Here is a 20,396-nt window from a genome sequence, read left to right as displayed (position 1 = left end):
GCATTGCAGGATGATTTAAAATGTGCTCCTAAAATGTCCAGTCAGAGGCGACAGTGCTGCGACTGAAGAAACAGTTCGTCTGGAGCCATCCTGGTTTGAACCCAGGGTGGGGGGGCCCTTCTGTGTGGAGTTTGCATGTTCTCCCCGTGTCAGCGTGGGTTTCCTCCAGGTGCTCCAGCTTCCTCCCACAGTCCAAAGACATGCAGGTTAACTGGTGACTCTAAAGTGTCCGTATCAACTGTCCGAAAAATGATGGATGTTCCAAACAGATGTTTTCTGAGCATTCCACAACGTTCCCGGTGTTTGGTCGCCCCCATCCCAACTGTGCTGTGTGAAGAACAGTCAAGTCAAGAGCAAAGGCCACCACTTTCAGGAGCCATGGAGAGTTTGCTCTGAGGAGGCTGCATTAAATGTGGTTGTACATGCACAATGACAATAAAGATATTCTGTCTTATTCTACTCTAAGTTAAATACTTTTTACTGTCAGATGAAACAGTTGTGTTTGTCTCATGTGTTTGTGATCTTTTGCAATAACTCGTATGATGTGTGTGTGTGTGTGTGTGTGCAGCACAGCCCCGCCCCCCTGCAAACAGTCAGCGTCACAGAGAAGAGAACAGAGGCAGCCTGGCTGTTGTTGTGTTGATTTCTGATGTTAATGCACCAAAATAATAATAATCCTAATAACAGAGACTGTTGAGGAGTCCCAAAGCTCGACTCTAAGTCTCTGTGTTACTCTCAATAAATAACTTCACGAGTCAAAGGGGGGGAGGTGCCAACAGAGAGGAAGAGCGAAAGTGAAAGTCTAAAGTCAGTGTGTTCAGACTCCATTTGAAAGTGCACAGAGCAGTGAGAGGAAGACAGGTCGTGTGAGACACGGTGAGTGTTGATGTTTATTCATTGTTTAGTGTGTTCTAGGGGAGAGTAGGGTTGGTTGGGTCAGTGCCACATCTTCACAGCTTCATCATCACACTTGCTTTTACCACCACCATCATCTGACGCTGTTTTTACAACCAGGCTTTTCCTGTTAAACACGAGGCCTGCGCGCAGCTACGGATCTGCGCGCTCCGGTGCTTTGGGCGCGCTCTTGTGTCAACTCTTTGAATGTGCGTCACAGTGAAAAGCTCTAGAACCGCGAGCAGCGGCACTTTATAGACACACAGAGAGAAAAGGGGGACTCTGCCGAGGGATTGTGGCGCAGTTTTGTTGGATAGGAAGATGTTGAGTGTACAGTCAGCTCTCCCTGCTCTTTGTTACACTGAGTTTTGGTTAGATTTTAATAAATCAATCTATCAGAATTAAAACAACTGGAGACTGAGAACAAACTGATATATGAGTCTGATTATATTTGAATAAATCACCATCATATCTGACAGGATGTGAGTGTTTCTGTGACTTCCTGTACAGACTGAAGGCTGCTGGAAACTGTCAGACTTGACCGCAGCTTTTTGTCACCGCCTCCTGCTGCAGCTCTGATCTCGTCTACTCTCCAGGCGAGGCGTACTTCATCTCCAACGAACCTATTGACAAAAGCTGCGGTCAAGTCTGACAGTTTCCTGAAGACATCTTATATCCAAAAGGTCAAAGGTCAACTTCACTGTGACATCATCATGTTCTGCATAAAACACATCTCTGGTCATTATTAAACGTCATATCTCAGGAACAGAAGGGGAGACATTTGGTCAGAGACTGAGTTGGTGACACTGATCTTGAAACTGTGCTGATTGTATAGATCTTCTGTGTGTGAAGCTTCCATGTTTTCACAGACATGGATGTAAACTGTAAGTCCAGCTTATATATATTTAAAGCCCAGCCCAGAACACGGTGTCCCAACTGTCCCAGGGAGTCAGAACTTTGGGAAAATGCACTCCTTGTACATTTAACAAAACTGTGCCTTTCACGTTTGGGTTGGGCTCTAAAAACCTGATCAATAGTTAGCAGACGCCTGTATCTGTTCAGAGATCAAATTATTTTCATTACTGTTCAAGTAGTCTGTGAGTAGGGATGGGAATTGATAGGATTTTATTGATATCAATGCCATTATCGATTCTGCTTATCGATCTGATTCTTTATCGATTCCCTTATCAATTCCTCCTGTGAATTAATGATATCACCTCTTGTTGTTTGTAACCCAAGACATCTGCTTTCATAACGTTTTATTGTGAACCTTAAAGCCATGGTCTAGTTTAGGAGGACGATGAGAAAGATTTTTAAAAAAAGCACCCCCCCCCCAGCACACACACACACACACCCCTCCCTCTGTGCTCCATGATCCTCCCCTCTGAGCTCGTGTCCCTCTCCGCTCGGAGCCTCCTAACGACACACCTCCACCTGCATAGAAATGTTTAGACGCCGTCTAACCACACAAAAAACTAACAGCAGCTTTCACAGTCATAAGCCAGCACTGGCATACACTTATCTGTGTCACAACAACAGCCACAGTGAGTTGTCATTAATGTTACTGCTAGCTGGTGATCTAGAGATAAATCCTGGCCCACAGCCTGAGTGTGTCACCACCACGCAGCTAGTACAGCTAACTCAGGTGAGGCAGCTAACGCAGCTAGCCCAGCATATTATAACAACAAATGGCATGCAAATCAACTCAACTGCCCTCATCTTACCATTCTTGGTGTTCCCATGAAATCCGACAACAGCGTGCTGGCCGCCGTCTACCTGGAGCGGGGACGCGGCGAGGCTCCACAGCGGGCTAGCAGCTCCAGGGAGGCTAACAACAGCGTGAAGTGAAGCCATGGCTTTGGCAGCTTCTGTCTCTCCGACATTACGTCTTCTTTGTTGTTGAACGTGCTGCTGACTGACGAGCATAGATTCGGCGTAATGAAAAGAATCGATATGGGAATCGTTCAGCATAAAGGCTAATGGTGTCGATGAATTGAACCAGTTGGAACCGGTTCTCGATTCCCATCCCTATCTGTGAGTAATCAAAGGTTATTTAGTGTCAATACAAAAGTGTCCCAACTGACCCCGCTCTCCCCTACTGTATGTCATAACAATACCCAGCCAATATGTAATCATGTCCTATAAATAAGAAGTTACTGACTTCATCACACTGTGTATGTGTGTTACAGTTTTCTCAGATTTGGGAAGATGGATGATTTGGAGGCAGACGGGGACAGATCAGAGTCTCCAGTGTCCAGCTGTCAGCTGTCTTTGAAGAGTGACCGCAGTAAAGGTGATGTTCCAGACTTCAGTATTGAACCTGGACCCTCAGACACAAAGTAAGAGACTGTTTCTACTGTAAACTGACCTGAAGATGATTCTGTTTTTATTATTATCTGATAATCTGCACCACAACACTGTTTTTATAATGACATGAGGTATTGTTTTATTCAGTCATCGGGGATGTCCTGATCAAGTTATTTGGCCCTGATCAGAGTCCTTTAAATTTGGCTATCTACTGAAAATAGAATATAACAATAAAATGTGCAGTTAAATAGAACACAGTATATAAGAGCAGCACTGAGAGAAGAAATAAGAAGGAAACTAAATTACCTTTATATTTACAAGGGTGTTCAGATAGAGGAGACACGTAGCTGCTGGTGGGTAAAACACAGGCAGCGCCAACGATGATACTGTTTGAACCTGGTCTTTACAAGGACTAATAATATGTGTCAAACATTTGTTGTTTCCACAGACAGAGAGCAGAGTCTCCAGTGTCCAGCTGTCTGTCTATGAAGAGTGACCGCAGTAAAGGTGACGTTCCAGACTTCAGTAATGAACCTGGACCCTCAGACACAAAGTAAGAGACTGTTGAAAAACACGAGGGAGCTTTTTGCCTTTTGAAAGTCGTCTCACAGTGGAGCACAACATTACTCAGGAGGTTTTCATGAAGCTCCACCATGAGATATTTGAACTGCCTGTGACTGAGTGTGTGAATAAAGCAAATAATTTTCAGCACAGTTTGCAGGACGAGATCTAAATAATGTGTACATCTCCACAGAGAGAAGAAGAGGAGTCATGTTTCTGTGGAGGAGCAGCCGTCCTGCTGTAGTTTGTGTCAGGACGTCCTGAAGGATCCAGTCTCTACCAGCTGTGGACACTGGTTCTGCAGACAGTGCATCAGCTCATACTGGGACCAGTCTGCTTCATCAGGAGACTCCTCCTGTCCCCAGTGTGGAAAAAGATCCAGAACAAGAGCTGGACTGCAGACAGCCAGTCAGACCAGCACTGTACAAAGTAAGACTGTACATCTGTCTGCTGATGTCATCATGTCTGAAAACAGGATTCTTCTTGGTTTATTTGTGTTGTAAAGTGTAGACATGAAAGATTTTATAAAACTAATGTATAAAACCTTCATTTGTTTGTGTTACTTGTTTTAATGTTGGTCATGAAAATAATCAGAGTCCAGATTTATTTCTTTAGTCTGACATGTTTCCTTCTCTTTCAGCAGACAGTGGTCTGCAGGAGGTTTTAGATGAACATAAGATCAGTCTGAGGAGGAGATGTGAACGTGTGACTGAAGGAAGTGATGAAACAGGAAGTGAAACCCTCCTCAACAGGATCTACACTGAGCTCTACATCACAGAGGGACAGAGTGAAGACGTTAATACCCAACATGAGGTGAAGCAGCTTGAGAGAGCTTCTAAGATGAAGACCCTCCATGAAACTCCAATCAAGTGTCAGCACATCTTTAAAGCCTTACCTGACCAACAGAAACACATCAGAGTGGTTCTGACCAACGGCGTCGCTGGCGTTGGAAAAACCTTCACAGCGCAGAAGTTCACTCTGGACTGGGCCGAGGGTTTGGAAAACCAAGATGTCAGTCTGGTGATTCTGCTTTCGTTCAGGGAGCTGAACTTGATCAGAGATGAGAAGTTGAGTCTTCTCACTCTGCTCCGTGTTTTCCATCCAACATTACAGAAGGTCACAGCAGAGGAGCTCGCTGTCTGTAAAGTTCTGTTCATCTTTGACGGCCTGGATGAAAGCAGACTGTCTCTGGATTTCCACAACAATGAGGTTGTGACTGATGTCACACACAAGTCATCAGTCAACGTGCTGTTGACAAACCTCATGGAGGGGAAGCTGCTTCCCTCGGCTCTGGTCTGGATAACTTCCCGACCTGCAGCAGCCAATCAGATCCCTCCTGCATGTGTTGACAGGGTAACAGAAGTACGAGGCTTCACTGACGCCCAGAAGGAGGAGTACTTCAGGAGGAGAGTCAGTGATGAAGAGCGGTCCAGCAGAATCATCTCACACATGAAGACATCCAGGAGCCTCCACATCATGTGTCTAATCCCAGTCTTCTGCTGGATCACTGCTACAGTTCTGGATCACATGTTGACTACAGAGCAGAGAGGAGAGCTGCCCAAGACCCTGACTGACCTGTACTCACACTTCCTGCTGGTTCAGACAAAGAGGAAGAAGCACAAGTATGATGAGGGACATGAGACCAGTCCACAGGAGCTGACGGAGGCTGACAGGGACGTTCTTCTGAAGCTGGGGAGGCTGGCGTTTGAACATCTGGAGAAAGGAAACATCATGTTCTACCAAGAAGACCTGGAGCGCTGTGGTCTTGATGTCACAGAGGCCTCGGTGTACTCAGGAGTTTGTACAGAGATCTTCAAAAGAGAGTCTGTGATCTTCCAGAAAACAGTCTACTGCTTCGTTCATCTGAGCGTTCAGGAGTTTCTGGCTGCAGTCTACCTGTTCCACTGTTTCACCAACAGGAACACAAAGGTACTGGAGGACTTCCTGGGGAGAAACAAAGATAATTACAGATCCCTGGATGTCTTCTTACAGAGAGCCATGAAGAAATCCCTCCAAAGTAAAAATGGTCACCTGGATCTGTTTGTCCGCTTCCTTCATGGCCTCTCTCTGGAGTCCAACCACAGACTGTTAGGAGGCCTTTTGGGTCGGACAGACAACAGTCCAGAAATCATCCAGAGAGCCATCAACAACCTGAAGGAGATGAACACAAACAAGATCTCTCCTGACAGAAGCATCAACATCTTCCACTGTCTGCTGGAGATGAACGACCTCTCAGTACATCAGGAGATCCAAGAGTTCCTGAAGTCAGAGAACAGATCAAAGAAGGAACTCTCAGAGATCCACTGCTCAGCTCTGGCCTACATGCTGCAGATGTCAGAGGACGTTCTGGATGAGTTGGACCTGAAGAAATACAACACATCACACGCTGGACGACGGAGACTGATTCCAGCTGTGAGGAACTGCAGAAAGGCTCGGTAAGTCCAGATGTGATTAACATCATAAATCATTGTAGATTAGTAGTTTAATTCTTCAAATATACACACTATGAAATTCTTATTATTCATAAAATGTTCAAATGATGTGTCTGTTGTATTTTGTCACAGATGTTCTTGAGCTGTTTCAAATGCTGTGAGTGCAAAACATGTAAATGTTTCAGTTGGTTGTGTTTATAGGTGTTGAGTTAATGAACACAGTTTTTCTATTGATTTCTAATAATTGTTCCAGTTTACAGTTTTTCAGCTTTATGTGATGGAGGCGCCATGTGAACCTGATAAAACAAATGATGGACTTCAGAGGTTGTTGTTGAGGTTTTATCACAGCAGCATTTCATCACAGTATGGCAGTATTTGATGGTTCTGAGTGAAAGCAGTAAAGTTATTACTCCATAAACAGATTGTGTAAGGTGTTTTATAGAATCAGACATGCAGATAATACCTGAGTTTATTCACCACTATGCTTAAACATTTAAAATAAGATCTGTATCATTTGCCAAAGGAGATTTCTGAAGTCCTAAAAACTGCTTTCATCCAGTTGTTGCTATCTCTTTTTTCATGCCTCCGCGCCGGCGACAGTCGTGGCCAGAGGCATCATGTTTTTGGGTTGTCAGTCTGTCCACGACATCTCAAGAACACCTTGAGAGGATTTCTTTAAATTTGGCACAAACGTCCAGTTGGACTTAAGAATGAACTGATTAGATTTCGGTGGTCAAAGGTCAAGATCACTGTGACCTCACAAAATATGTTTTTGGCCATAACTCAAGAATTCATTCACTAATTATGACAAAACTTCACACTAATGTCTAACAGGATAAAATAATGAAGTGATGAAATTTTATATCCAAAAGGTCAAAGGTCACCTTCACTGTGACATCATCATGTTCTGCATAAAACACTTCTCTGGTCATTATTAAACGTCATATCTCAGGAACAGAAGGGGAGACATTTGGTCAGAGACTGAGTTGGTGACACTGATCTTGAAACTGTGCTGATTGTATAGATCTTCTGTGCTGTCGGGTTGAAGATGTGTGTGATTCACATGACAATCCACAAGAACGTAACAAAGTAAAAAAAAAAAAAAAAACAGCACACGGACAAGAAATATAAACAAAAAAAAAAGAAGAAATAAATAAATAAAAAATAATCAACAAACCAAAAAAAAGAGCTATTTATAAAAATAACCACAGTTTTACCTATACATGATTTCTTTACTATGGGTCATTCATTCATTTGTAAGAGTAGAACCGTACAGTTTACATGGTAGGAAATAGTTGAAAAAAGGCAATAAGTGTTCGTAGGCTACCCAGCAACTAGCTCTATAAGGATCGCCAAGTCTTGTGGAAACTCTCTTCAGAGCCTCGAAGGGTAAATCTGAGCTTTCCCAGTGCAAGGTGTTGCACAGCATCTCTCCTCCACACTGTGTAAGATGGTGGGTTTGCCTGTTTCCAGTTTAACATAATCAGCCTACGGGCTAATAAGGTTGTAAATCTGGCCACAATTAGATTAGACCCCCTGAGGGGACTGTTCTCCCCTGCCACTCCAAAGATAGCCAACACCGGGTCTGGGTCTAGTGCATGACCAAAGCAGTCTGAAAAGATCTTGAAAATTGAGGTCCAGAACTCTGACAGCTTTGGGCATGACCAAAACATGTGTGCCAATGTGGCTGGGTGGACCTTGCATTGGTCGCATAGTGGATCTGTATCGGGGTACATTTTACTAATTTTTACTTTGGAGAGATGGGCTCTATGCAGCACCTTAAACTGTATAAGGCCATGTCTAGCACATATGGAGGAGGTATGGACATTCCTCTGTCTTCCATTGGTCGTTTGACAATTCTAAACCCAAATCTCCCAAGCAGTTTTTAGATGGTCTAAAGTGATCTCTGCCTGTGCAGATAATTGGTTATAAATAAACGATATCACTCCTCTAGTCGTGGGGTCAACAGAAAACAATACATCCAATTGAATAGGATCAGGAATATTTGGGAATGTGACTGTGTTGGACTGGATGTAGCTCCGGATCTGAAGATAAGCAAAGAAATGTGATGGTGGTAGGTTAAATCTTTTACATAACTGATCAAAGGTGGGAAATAAACCATCCATGTACAAGTCTCTCATTCTACTGATCCCATTACCAGACCATCGTTGGAACGTGTTACTTTCCAGCGATGGGATAAAGTGATGGTTTGGAGACAGGGGAGCCAAAAGGGATCCCTCCCGCCAACCAAGACTGTGTCTCATCTTGGTCCAGATCTGCAGCAACTGAGCCACTACGGGGTTCTGTTGGGTATAGTCGTGAGGTATAGGGAGGGGGGAGAACAACAGGGTACCCAACGATGTGGGTCGACATGAGTCCTCCTCAATAAGGAGCCAAACGGGCCGGTCATCTAACTCTCTGGACCTGTTCCAGAACGAGAGGGTTCTTATGTTACAAGCCCAATAATAATATTGAAAGTGTAGGGGAAATAGCTCTTTTAGAATATTTGCACTTGTAATAATAAATTTTGGGGCACCACCCTCCTAACGCAGGAAGCGACTAATCAAATTAATAACTCCGTAAGCACGCTTATCAATAATGAATCAATCTCAATATCTGGGTTATGGATTCTCTATCTCAGCTGCTCTCCACAAGATATACACAGACAATGACTTGGCGATAAATGAAGATTTATTTGACTAAATAGGTAACACTGAATAAATGAATAGCAAATGATGATTATATGACACAACACAAAATGAACAGTATATATATGAATGAAATGAGAAGTAACACTCGTGTGATTTACTTAGTTTGGCGATAGTGGGAGAGTAACACTGAGACAGCCTATATGATAAACGGGGACCGCAGGAATGCGCAAAACCATTCACTTAGACCTAATGAAACCTAAATTAAATCAGGATAATTAACTAAGCCTCGTGTTCGACCTCCCTCTTCACCGCACAGCAGCTAACTCAAGTTATGGAAGTTCTGCCCTCCTTTGAACAGCGGGGATCACAGGTGAAGCTCCTTGAGGGCCCCTGGACTGACGCTCCGCTGCTCCTGGGTTTTCCAGCAGACTGGCATGGCTGTTTCACAGCAGGGAGAGCGGTTGAATTTGCGATGTCCTGTGGGTGCCCACTGGGCCGGTTCATGCTGCAGAAGGCCTGTTGGCTGGCAGGAGGACCACTGTGGCAAGTAAAGAGTAGAGGGCGAGCCGCGTCAAGCACACGGGTATTTGACTGGCCCAAAAAGTGGGCGGCGGCCCTGATAAGGGGGTTTCCCTCGTGATGAAAAATATATCCCCATGAGATATAATCAGAGGAAACTTTAATGCTTTCCTGATACGAGGTCATATACTTTGATATGTTACGCGCGAGGGACGTATACTCTTCCCACTATTGTCAACATTGTTTCTTAACATCCAATTAAACATACAGATTAACATTAAATCAGAATACACTTATTATGCCATGATATCAGGTAGCCTACGTCAAATACACACACTCTGATTAATTCAATGACAATGTATAATGAGAAGCAGAATGAAGGAGCACATAGTCATGCAACAAGTTGATTAATAATCCTTAATTATATCTTCACTAAAAATATATAAAGTTGACTTCCTTATGGTAACTCTTCTTAACTCCGCCACAAAATGGCAGTATGGCTCCATGTTAGAGAGTTGAAACTAATATTGAATTCTACACATATCAAAACTTTGTTTTAACAGGGTTGAAGCAAAGTACCATTCATATAAAAACATGATCATGTGCATGTACAAGTCAGGACATGTCAAACGGTCAACAAAGAGGGACAGTAAGAATAATCACTTGCAACATACATTTCAGTCTTATTACAATGAAACATTTGTTCAGCGAGCGGCAGCGTTGTGGCCCCCCTGGGGTCACATGAAGTGACAGGATGCGGTTATCAAAGGGTGCATTGTTTTTCAAAGTAGAGCTGGTAATCAAAGCGTTACGTCCGGGTGTAAAAGGGAACCCCCTTCATAAGTTAATGACTTACAAAGTCATTTGAATTATCTCACATGATCTTCTTGGAGACAGGCAGGATGCATCGCTCCTGACCGGGGTCAGTCCGGGGGCAGGGCAATAAACATCTGGCCTTGCTGATGATGGACTTATCAATATGCTCCTACAAAAGTTAGGGAGGCCCAACCCACCAACACATTTTGGGCACTGCAGGAAAGCCTTCCTGATCCTTGGCTTTCTTTTGTTCCACACAAACTTTGAGATTTCACTGTCCAGTTGTCCAAAGAATAAATTGTTTAGCACAATGGGAATACATTGGAACAGAAACATAAACCTTGGAAGGACATTCAATTTTACAATATTCACTTTTCCTTCCAGGGTCAGTGAGAGGTGAGACCATCTCCCAAGGTCTCTAACTGTACATTCCAAGAGTGTCTTAAAGTTCATCTTGAACAGGTCTGAGTATGTTCTGTCAACCGTCACCCCAAGGTGTTTAAATGAGCCCTGTACCACCTTGAATGGAAATTGGGAGTAGAATATTCTCTGAGCAGGCATGTTGATTGGAAATAGCTCACTCTTAGAGAGGTTGAGCTTATATCCAGAAACTCTACCAAATTCCTTCAGTAGGGACAAGATGTGTGGGATTGACTCAACCGGACTTTGAACATATAAGAGCAGATCATCTGCGTATAGGGAAGCCCTATGTTCTCTACCTCCCCTGTGTACACCCTGAAATTGACCAGACATATGCTTGGGGAGCCTTATACGGGAGTTTGTCCCAGGAAATGAATTGTTCACCAAAACCAAACTTTTTCATTGCAGTAAACAAAAAAAACCCACTCAACCCTATCAAAAGCCTTCTCGGCATCCATTGATATCACTATCTCTGGGATTGTTGAGTCTGGGCTAGGGGAGTGAATGATATTGAAAAGTTTACGGATATTTGAAAATAAAAACCTGTTTTTAATAAATCCGGTTTGTCTCTTGTGAGATCACTGACGAGAGAACTCTCTCCAGCCTGAGGGCCGGTGTCTTTGCCAATAGCTTGGAGTCAACATTGAGAAGGCTGATGGGTCTGTATGAACCTGGTTTGAGTGGGTCTTTGTCCTGCTTGAGTATCAAAGAAATGGAGGCCATATAGAAGGTGGGGGGGAGTGTCTTATCAGCCCCTGAAAATGATTCATTGAAAACGTCCAACAATAGGGCAGAGATCTGGTCAAGAAAAGCTGGACCTGGGGCTTTAGAGCTCTGCATGCATGAAAATGAATGATTTAATTCTTCCATGCTAAAGGGTTCATCCAGCATGGCCTTATTTCCGTTTGAGACTTGTGGGATAGGTAATTTGCTAAGAAAAGATTCCGCCTGAGTGGTGTCTACCACAGATTATGAAAAATATATTTGAGAGTAATATTGTAAATGTAAATACAGTGTTTATTTCCCTTGGGTCTAAAGTGGTTGCTCCATTGCTGGTTTTAATTTCAGTTATCATTTTAGAAGCGGCGGATTGTCATATCTGCAAAGCCAGGAGTTTCCCTGTCTTGTCGTCATATTCATACGATTTATGACGGGAGCGCAACGGCTGCTGGGCAGTGTCTCTTGTGGAGAAGGTCGAACTCAGTTTGGAGTACAAGCCTTTGCTCAGCAAGATCTGAGCTGGGCATAATTGAATAGCAGCTGTCAAGTCCAATAATTTGGTCTGTAATGTTAGAAATGCGCTCCCGTCTACGTTTGTTATCCATGGAAGAATAATATATTATCTGACCACGTATAAAACATTTTAAACATTCCCACAGTACACTGCTTGAGACTCCACCCACATCATTTGTCAACATAAAATATTCTGTTTTGATTGTGTTTTAATAAACTCAGAAAATGAATTATTTGATAACAGGAGATTACTAAAGCGCCATGTTCTGGTTCTATTGAAATTGGTGAACGCCATTTTCATCACATGGGGAGCATGATCCGAGATGACAATGGCCTCATATTTGCATTCCTGAATTAGAGGAAGCAGTTTACAATCAACCAAAAAGTAATCTATACGGCTAAATGATTGGTGGACTGGGGAAAAAAATGAGTCGGTTCGGTCTGAAGGGTTTTTAAACCGCCAAGGGTCCGTGATTTTGTAAGTAGAGAGAAATGCCTTAATGCATTTGCCCGACCTCGTCAGAGGCTGGGTAGAGGTAGCTGATCTATCCAGGCTGGAATTCAAAACACAATTAAAGTCCCCGCCTACGATGAGATAATATTTATTCAAGTCTGGTAGAGATGAGAAAAATGTGGTAAAGAATTTCTCATCATCAAAGTTAGGAGCATATAAACTCGCCAAAATCACTGGGATGTCGTACAAATGACCAGCAACCACTACATATCTGCCAAAGGGGTCTGCGTTGATGTATAAAGGGCTAAACTGGAGTTTTTTATTGATTAAAATAGCTGCCCCTCATGATTTCTGTGTAAAGTTTGAGTGAAATATTTGTCCTACCCAGTCTTTCCGAATGAAAAAATGGTCCTTATCAACCAGATGCGATTCCTAAATAAATGCAGTGTCAACCTGTAAATGTTTGAGATGTGATAAAACACGGGCCCTTTTTTCAGGCTTATACAGCCCCTTTACGTTCCAAGATGCGCAGCATACTGAATGCCCTTCTGATAAGTTAAGACTAGTCATGGTACATTATACGTTTCAGACAACACATGGAGAGAATGCCCATAAAGTAAAAATAAGATATGAAGCTCAGTGGTTGTGAAACATAAAAATATACAAATACACTTAAACATGTACCCCTCTCCCTCTCCCCGCATCACGCGGGGCAACCAAAAAACCTGCATAGCTCCCAGTGCAGGCCTTTGAGCTGTTATTGCTCCTAATTATGGTCTATAGCAACCAGTAGGCCAGGGCAAATTAAGGGAGAAAAAAAAACAAAACACACACAACAAATAATAGCATATGTTAAAAGAAAAGAAAAAAAATGGCAAACACAAAATAGGCTAGATACATGTCAATTTGCAAATTCTGTTTGTATTCCAGTGTCAACCTTAGGTAACCTACATTACATTAATCATAATGGTTGATTTGATTATTGTCTACTCACATTGTTCAAAAATCACACGCCGTTTCCCCGGTTCTGGGTGAAAGAATTTAATATTCTTTTCATAGAGGAGATGTTTCACCTCCTTGTAGGCGGCTCGACTCTTGGCCTTACTTCTCGTCAGATCCTGGACAAATCTGAGCCGGCGCCCAGAGAACTGGAGGTCTTTACCCTTGGCCCACTTCTCAAAGCGGGTCTTGTCCTGGTACCGCAAGAACTTCATTATGAAGGCGCGAGGTCCCCTGTCCTCCAGCCCGTCGCCGACACGATGCGCTCTCTCCAGCTCTGGTTCCATCTCGAACAACTCGGTGCCAGACAAGTCCCTCAGTAGCTTGGACATGAAAGCCACCGGACCCATGTGGGTCTCAGCTCCCTCCGGTATGCCAAACACTCTCAGGTTAGCGCGTCTGGAGAAAGCCTCCAACTGTTCCTCCATCCTCTCTATCTTTCCTTGCAGTTTTGTCACTTTGGGCGTTACATCATTGATTTTGGTGAAGTTTTCCCCCACCTTTGCCTCATTGTTCGCCACTCGTATCTCCAGAGCTGCAGGCTTGCTGGCGGCGTTCTCAGCCACACATCTCACCAGCGCGACACACTCCTCCACTTTAGTATTAAGTTCCTCTAAAATAGCGTCGCGAATAGAGTCTTTGATGGTTTGGGTTAGAATGTATGTTAAGGTTGCAAGCCGAGCATCCAGGGCTGCGATGGTTATTGGATCTTTGTCCATGCTGTGTGATTCTGTCTCAGTGTCACCGCACTTGCCTGCTGCTGCTCTAGTAAAGTGTTGTTTATTCGAGGGTTGATTTGTTTTTTCCTGCGCGGTGGCATCAAGCTCCTCTTTCAAAATGCGGCACGTCACGCTATTTCACCACTATTAAACAGCCCCGTGGCTTACTGGTTCAGGGAAATGATTTAGTTTGGCGGAGCTCTGGCTCACGGCGTCCTCCTCACGCCGCCATGTTTGAATCATTGTCTGCTGTCATGGACACATATGAGTCTGGACAGACATGGATGTAAACTGTAAGTGTAACTTGACTGGTGAAGCATACGACCACGAGGCAGTAATTCTGGTCATGAATCAGCTTTTAATTAGTTTGAATTCTTTGTGTTCTTTTTTTATTCTTAACTATTTTCAGTCCATCAAAACAGGATATTTCAAACTGTTTTATCATCAGATCCATAAAGTAAATATAAAGTGTCTCTTTGACAATAACAGATTTTCTCATATATCTGTCATGTCAGATTTACTTGGTGTGGACTCTCAGAGACTCACTGTGAAGTCGTGGCCTCAGCTCTGAAGTCCAACCCCTCCCATCTGAGAGAGCTGGACCTGAGTGGAAACAACCTGCAGGATTCAGGAGTGAAGCAGCTGTGTGCTGGACTGGAGAGTCCACACTGTAGACTGGAGACTCTGAGGTCAGTTCACTTGCTTATGTAGGTGTTTGTTTGTTTGTTTTTGGATATATATAATATAAATCCTTGACTGAGGTTATAAAGCTTTCAGTGTTTTCAGAAATGTTGTGTCTTTCCAAATGGCTGAACAGTTGGTTATGAAAGGCAGAGAAATGATGATTTAGAACATTTAGACACCATCAAGTTTGAGATTTATCCAAACAGAATTTAAGATTCCTGAGGTTCTGAGGTTTCTTTGTTTTCATGTTAACGTCACATAATCATTTGAAGTCACAGACCTTTAGACTGCAACAATAAGCAAATAAATAGTCTGCACTGGAAACATCTTGGACTTTAAGGACAGGTTGATATTCTTTCACACTCACACGCCCATTAGGACTGCACCATTAATGATCTGGATTCATACGTCTATGTGATCTCATTTCTAAATGACAAGCATTCACTGGCTCCTGTTTCCCTATGCATCCATGTGTTGACTGATGTGCTGTGGAACAATGCCAGTTGCTATCAAGTGTTTCCTCTATCAGTGGGATCCCCCACCCCCCTGAAAGAAAGCAAATATTTTATTGATGTTATTTACCTTGTTTATGTGCACTGCTTTGATTTGAGCTCAGTGTGAGAGTCTTTACTGTGTTTTCCTGTCGCTGGGCTGCGTTTCTCTCCCTCCTCCTCGACCCACACAGGTGACGTTACTTGAGTTAACAGCCTCTGGTTACATCACTGTAAGTGGAATAAAATCTTCCAAACGTGTCATTTCTTATTGTAATCCACCTAAAAGCAAAGACAGACACATGTGGACTCCAAACTAGTGGAGCTGAAGCTGACAGGCTCCGCCCCCTCCAACAAGCGTGTGTTGAGGCTCAACTGGTGTCTGTGCAGCAGCCCAGAGTTTTCAAAGTGTCTGTGTGTTCACAAGTTTTGTATCTTTTAACTGAATCTCTGTGTTTGAAGTTTAGTTTTTCTCCTGCGTTGCTGTTTGTACTTTCAGATATCTGCCTTATTTTACCGTTTCATGTTCGCTGTCAGACGGATAAGATTTGTATGAAGTCACTGCAGATGAAAAGCCAATATTTTCTGCTTTGGCTGCTTCACAATAAAAGCTAAACAAAGCTAAAATAACAAAACAACATGGGACTTTTATTGTGAAGAATTTATAGGAAACGACACGTCCACTGTTTTACAGCCGCATAACTCAAGACAAGCGTCATATAATGGTCAGTGTGTGTTATTTATTCTAAAGCTGAAACTACATTCTATGTTTTATGCCTCTGTGCCGGAGATAGCCGTGACTGGAGACATTATGTTTTCAGGTTGTCCGTCCGTCTGTCCGTCCCATTTTAGTGAAAGTGGTATCTCAAGAATGCCTCAAGGGACTTTCTTCAAATTTGGCACAAACGTCCACCTGGACTCAAAAATCAAATTATTAGATTTTGGTGGTCAAAGATTAAAGGTCAAGATCACTTTGACCTCACAAAAATATGTTTTTGGCCATAACTTAAGAATTCATTCACTAATTATGACAAAAGTTCACACTAATGTCTAACAGGATAAAATAATGAATGATGACATTTTATATCCAAAAGGTCAAAGGTCAAAGAGAGAGCAAGAGAGAGAGAGAGAGAGAGAGAGAGAGAGAGAGATCGGTGTATTATGGGGGGGAGTAACCCTGTGTTCTCAGAGCGCAGTGTTCTGGTGGGATAATATGGCACTATGAGCTCTCTAAGATATGACGGAGCTTGACCATTTAGAGCTTTATAAGTTAACAGTAGGATTTTAAATTCAATTCTGGATTTTACAGGGAGCCAGTGCAGAGAAGCTAAAACAGGAGAAATATGATCTCGTTTCTTAGTTCCTGTTAGAGAGAGAACATTTCCAACGCAAAACATTAAAGGACAGCACTTCGAAATGCAGTAGAGCTCACTGAGATAAGGGAGTGCCGGACTAGAGCGTATTTCACGTCATTTTGCATTTTTTTTAACTGGTTAGTCGTCGGTTAATGGGTGTCGGTTACCGAAAGCAAAATTAGCCAAAACTGACATCCCTAGTTGACACTAAACTACAGACATCAGATATTATACTGATCCACAATGAAGTCTATTTGTCTTGTTCAGTGGTTTAATCCATTGACTGTGGCAGAGCAATGTGGAGCTAAAACCTTAAAGATAAACTCTGCAGGATCTTCCTTAAAAACAGTGTATAGACTCATACAGAAATAATCCCTCTCAATCATCACTTATGAGCCACTCTCAGTGTGTGCTGGTGTATTTATCTGCAGAGACTCTGCCCTCTGCCTGTGTTTTCTTACTTTCTTCTTATTGTCAGTGTTTGGGAAGTTTCAGGGCGTGTACCCCCACAGCGCTCAGGTGAGCTCAGGGCTTTATAAAAAGGTGGGGACCAGATGCCAGACTGTAAGCAGCAGGAATCAAAGAGATACAACACTGAAAGAAATGCAAATTTAGCAAGAAGAAATGCCAAACAAGAATGAATCTGGGGTTGGCTTTTACTTTCACTTTCACTGGCAAGTGTGTTTACAAACTGTAACCAACAATCCTGCATAGTATAACTTTGATTTAAGTAGAAAAACTGAGTTACAAATTCACTCCTAACCTTTAAAGCAGGCCTATTCAGTTGGCGGCCTGCAGGCTATATCAGGACCAGAAGCAACCTCAGAGTGGCTGGGTAGGGATTGGTGTGGAGACTCTGTATTAAACAGCCCGGGGCAAAATGAATCAAGACTGTAGTACTAATAAGCTCCGCTGTTATCGTCTCTTTCATTGTTACTTTGTAAAGTTTTGGTTTCATGTATCATCATGCTGCAGACTCAATAAAACCTTGAGCAGTAAAAAGCCAGTGCTTTATCAATACACGTGTTCAGCATGTAGAAAGACATATTTCAATCTGCTCTGTCCCTCATTCACCGCCGTTATGGTTTACAATCACACTATTGGGACCAATAGTGGGACCAATAGCAAATAGTTAAAGCAAACTAAAATGAAAGCTGTGTGTATGTAGTCTGTTTAACTTAGTTTGTCACTTATCTTAAAATGTACCTGAGACAGCCTACCTGTGGACAGTGAGTGTCCTCAGTAGAGGTGGGACAGAGAGCAGGATGAATGACTGATACTGATGTCTGTTCTTCATGCTTATATAACGTAACTCAGTGTTGTGATGTCAGGAGTAATATTTATTTTATTGACATGTTAGGTTTGTTTCCAGTGAGATATGATTGAGTTTTTATAGTGACTGTGTGATGTTCCTCTGTCAGATATGTGACTACTTTTTGTTTATTTCTAATGTGACACTAAAAACATTGCTACTTTTACTGCAGTAATTTGCACCTGTTTAGAAATTTGTCATCACCGATAGCTAAAACATAAAAAAGTTTCCAATAGGTTGCCTGCTGCTGAAAATGTCTGGCCCATCAACATTTTCTGGTTTAAAATCCGGCCCAGATGAATTTGTAATTGAACAGCCCTGCTTTAAACACTTGATTTCAACTTAAATTTACCCTCATGATTCTTTAAATAAGTGATTTGTGTTTGGCTGCACAACATGAGTTAGTGATGATGGAGCCACTGGTGGAGCTGGCAGAGTTTAAGAGGTGAAGTCACTACATCTTTATTGAAGTAGCAGCACGTTGTCAATGATATTTATGAGAGCTGTTTTTCACTTTTTGTATTTTCCAGTCTTTAACCTGCATCCTGTTGGGATCAGCACAATAACACAATGACAAAGTCACTCTACTCAGTTTAGGGCAAAGCTCATTGATCAGGACATAGTAATGTTGAGCTACACATTTAACACCTGAACACATCTGATTGTTTTATTAATGATTTTTATCTACATCATTTATTCTTCATTCAGACTGTGGTGGTGCAGTTTGTCAGAGATCAGCTGTGTTTCTCTGGCCTCAGCTCTGAAGTCCAACCCCTCCCATCTGAGAGAGCTGGACCTGAGTCAAAACAAGCTGCAGGATTCAGATGTGAAGCTGCTGTGTGAGCTGAAGGAGAGTCCACACTGTAAACTGGAGACTCTGAGGTCAGTAGAGGGTTGGAGTGGGTCCATGCTGGTTTCAGCAGTATTATATTAAACACAGTTAGTATCAGAGCAAAGATCCAGTACTTCCTGTAAACCTCAGACCTTCTCAGTGGCTCAAAGAGGGGAATGGTGACAGTCTTCAGGAGAGGACAGAGAGACAGACAGAGAGAACAGTCAGCCAATCAGATCAGAAAGAAGCTTGTTGAGATCATGTGTTTAAGTTGATGTGAAGACGACTGTTGTTGTCTTCATGTCTACAGGAAGTGAAGCTGGATTACAGCTGACAGCATCACAACATGTATAGAGACAGCTGTCCTCCTTCATCGAACTGTCACACCATCAAATCTGACCTTGATAACAGGGGACCTGTTATGCTTTCTGTGCTGTTTCTGTGTGTGTGTGTGTGTGTGTGTGTGTGTGTGTGTGTGTGTGTGTGTGTGTTTTATATAGCCTATAGTGTTACAATGAAGGATGTTGGTATTAAATGTGGCCAAAGTTTCAGATAATGAGGTAAATGTATGTAAAAGTAATCCCTGTGAACAAAAACCTCAGACTTCAGACTGTTGTGAATACCCTGTGTTCAACGGCTTTTTCTACTGAAGCTAAGATTTCTTTATAAGGCATACAACTATGAGGCAGTAATTCTAGTTTGAACATTAAAGCATGTAAACAGGTTCTAGTAGAAACCCAGAATCCAAATATGAAGCTGTTAATGAGCATAATATGTCCTCTTTAAAGTGTTTGTTGTCTTCATCTTTGTCACAGCTCTGAGATCAGTCTGACTGAAGCCTACAAATCACTGGCTCTTATTTTATAGAACCATCATTACATTTAGTAACCATGTGTTCTTTATACAGAGCAGAAGCTCTGCTGAAGTCCAGTAATCACAGCTGATGTGTTGCTGTTCAGTCTTTGGATGAACATGTAGAACATTTAACATGATATATCTGTCCATCAGTCATTTGTTCTAACAGACTCAGTAAATCCATCATTAAAGTGAATCCCTCTGTTTGTGCAGCCATGATGCGTTCAGGACTCTCAGCAGTTTATTTACACTGTACTTGAGTGAAATCTGCAGAGTAAACAGACTTGATGCCCAAAGTCTCTGCAGGTCTGTGAGCTTCCAGCTCAGTGTGTTCACTCCAACACGTTAACATGAGAGCTGGAAGGAAGCCGACTACGCTACACAGCCGCTCCACTCTGCTCTGAACAGGAAGTCCCTACTGGTCTTTATACTGGATGTGCTGCATCACTGACTGACAGCTGCTTTATAACTTCTCTTGTCTTCTTCTCTCATCAGATGGAGGTAAACTTTCATGGGTCTGTTGAGAGGATCAGCTGTGTCCTGATGATCCAGAGATGTTGAAGCAGCAGCATCATTTTGTGTGTGTGTGTGTGTGTGTGTGTGTATACTGTATAATAGTGAGGTGATTCAAATAAATGCTACAAAAGGACTTTTGTCAACTGCTGTACTTTGTTGTTATTGTGTGTTTTAAACACAGTGTTGTTGTAGTTACTTTTAATCACCAGTAGATGGAGATAATTTGATGCTCCTTAAACATTAATTGACGTTCCAATCCAAAAGGAAGAACTTTATATTTTTTGGTTTCATGACGGTGCACCCACATTTTAGCATTAAATCATCAGAATACTGTTCCATATTTCCA

At 42.5% G+C, this 20,396-nt stretch overlaps 1 protein-coding gene across 16 annotated transcripts in view; it reads left to right on the top strand.

The window, feature by feature from the left end:
• LOC117245824 (protein NLRC3-like) overlaps nt 1-20,193 on the top strand; it is a 55,435-nt gene extending 35,242 nt beyond the window's left edge. For 5 of the 16 annotated variants that reach the window (XM_078163823.1, XM_078163839.1, XM_078163829.1 and 2 more), the window contains one exon: nt 18,556-20,022. In XM_078163823.1, the coding sequence (XP_078019949.1) occupies nt 18,556-18,781 (226 nt within the window). In that variant the 3' untranslated portion in view covers nt 18,782-20,022. The other 11 variants (XM_078163832.1, XM_078163826.1, XM_078163840.1 and 8 more) reach the window with 10 other exon arrangements.
• Nucleotides 20,194-20,396: the final 203 nt, after the last annotated feature.

The sequence above is a fragment of the Epinephelus lanceolatus genome, chromosome 22, assembly GCF_041903045.1.
Source record: "Epinephelus lanceolatus isolate andai-2023 chromosome 22, ASM4190304v1, whole genome shotgun sequence".
NCBI lineage: Eukaryota > Metazoa > Chordata > Actinopteri > Perciformes > Serranidae > Epinephelus > Epinephelus lanceolatus.
Note: the sequence above shows the minus strand (reverse complement) of the source record. Positions and strands in the feature narration are given on the sequence as shown.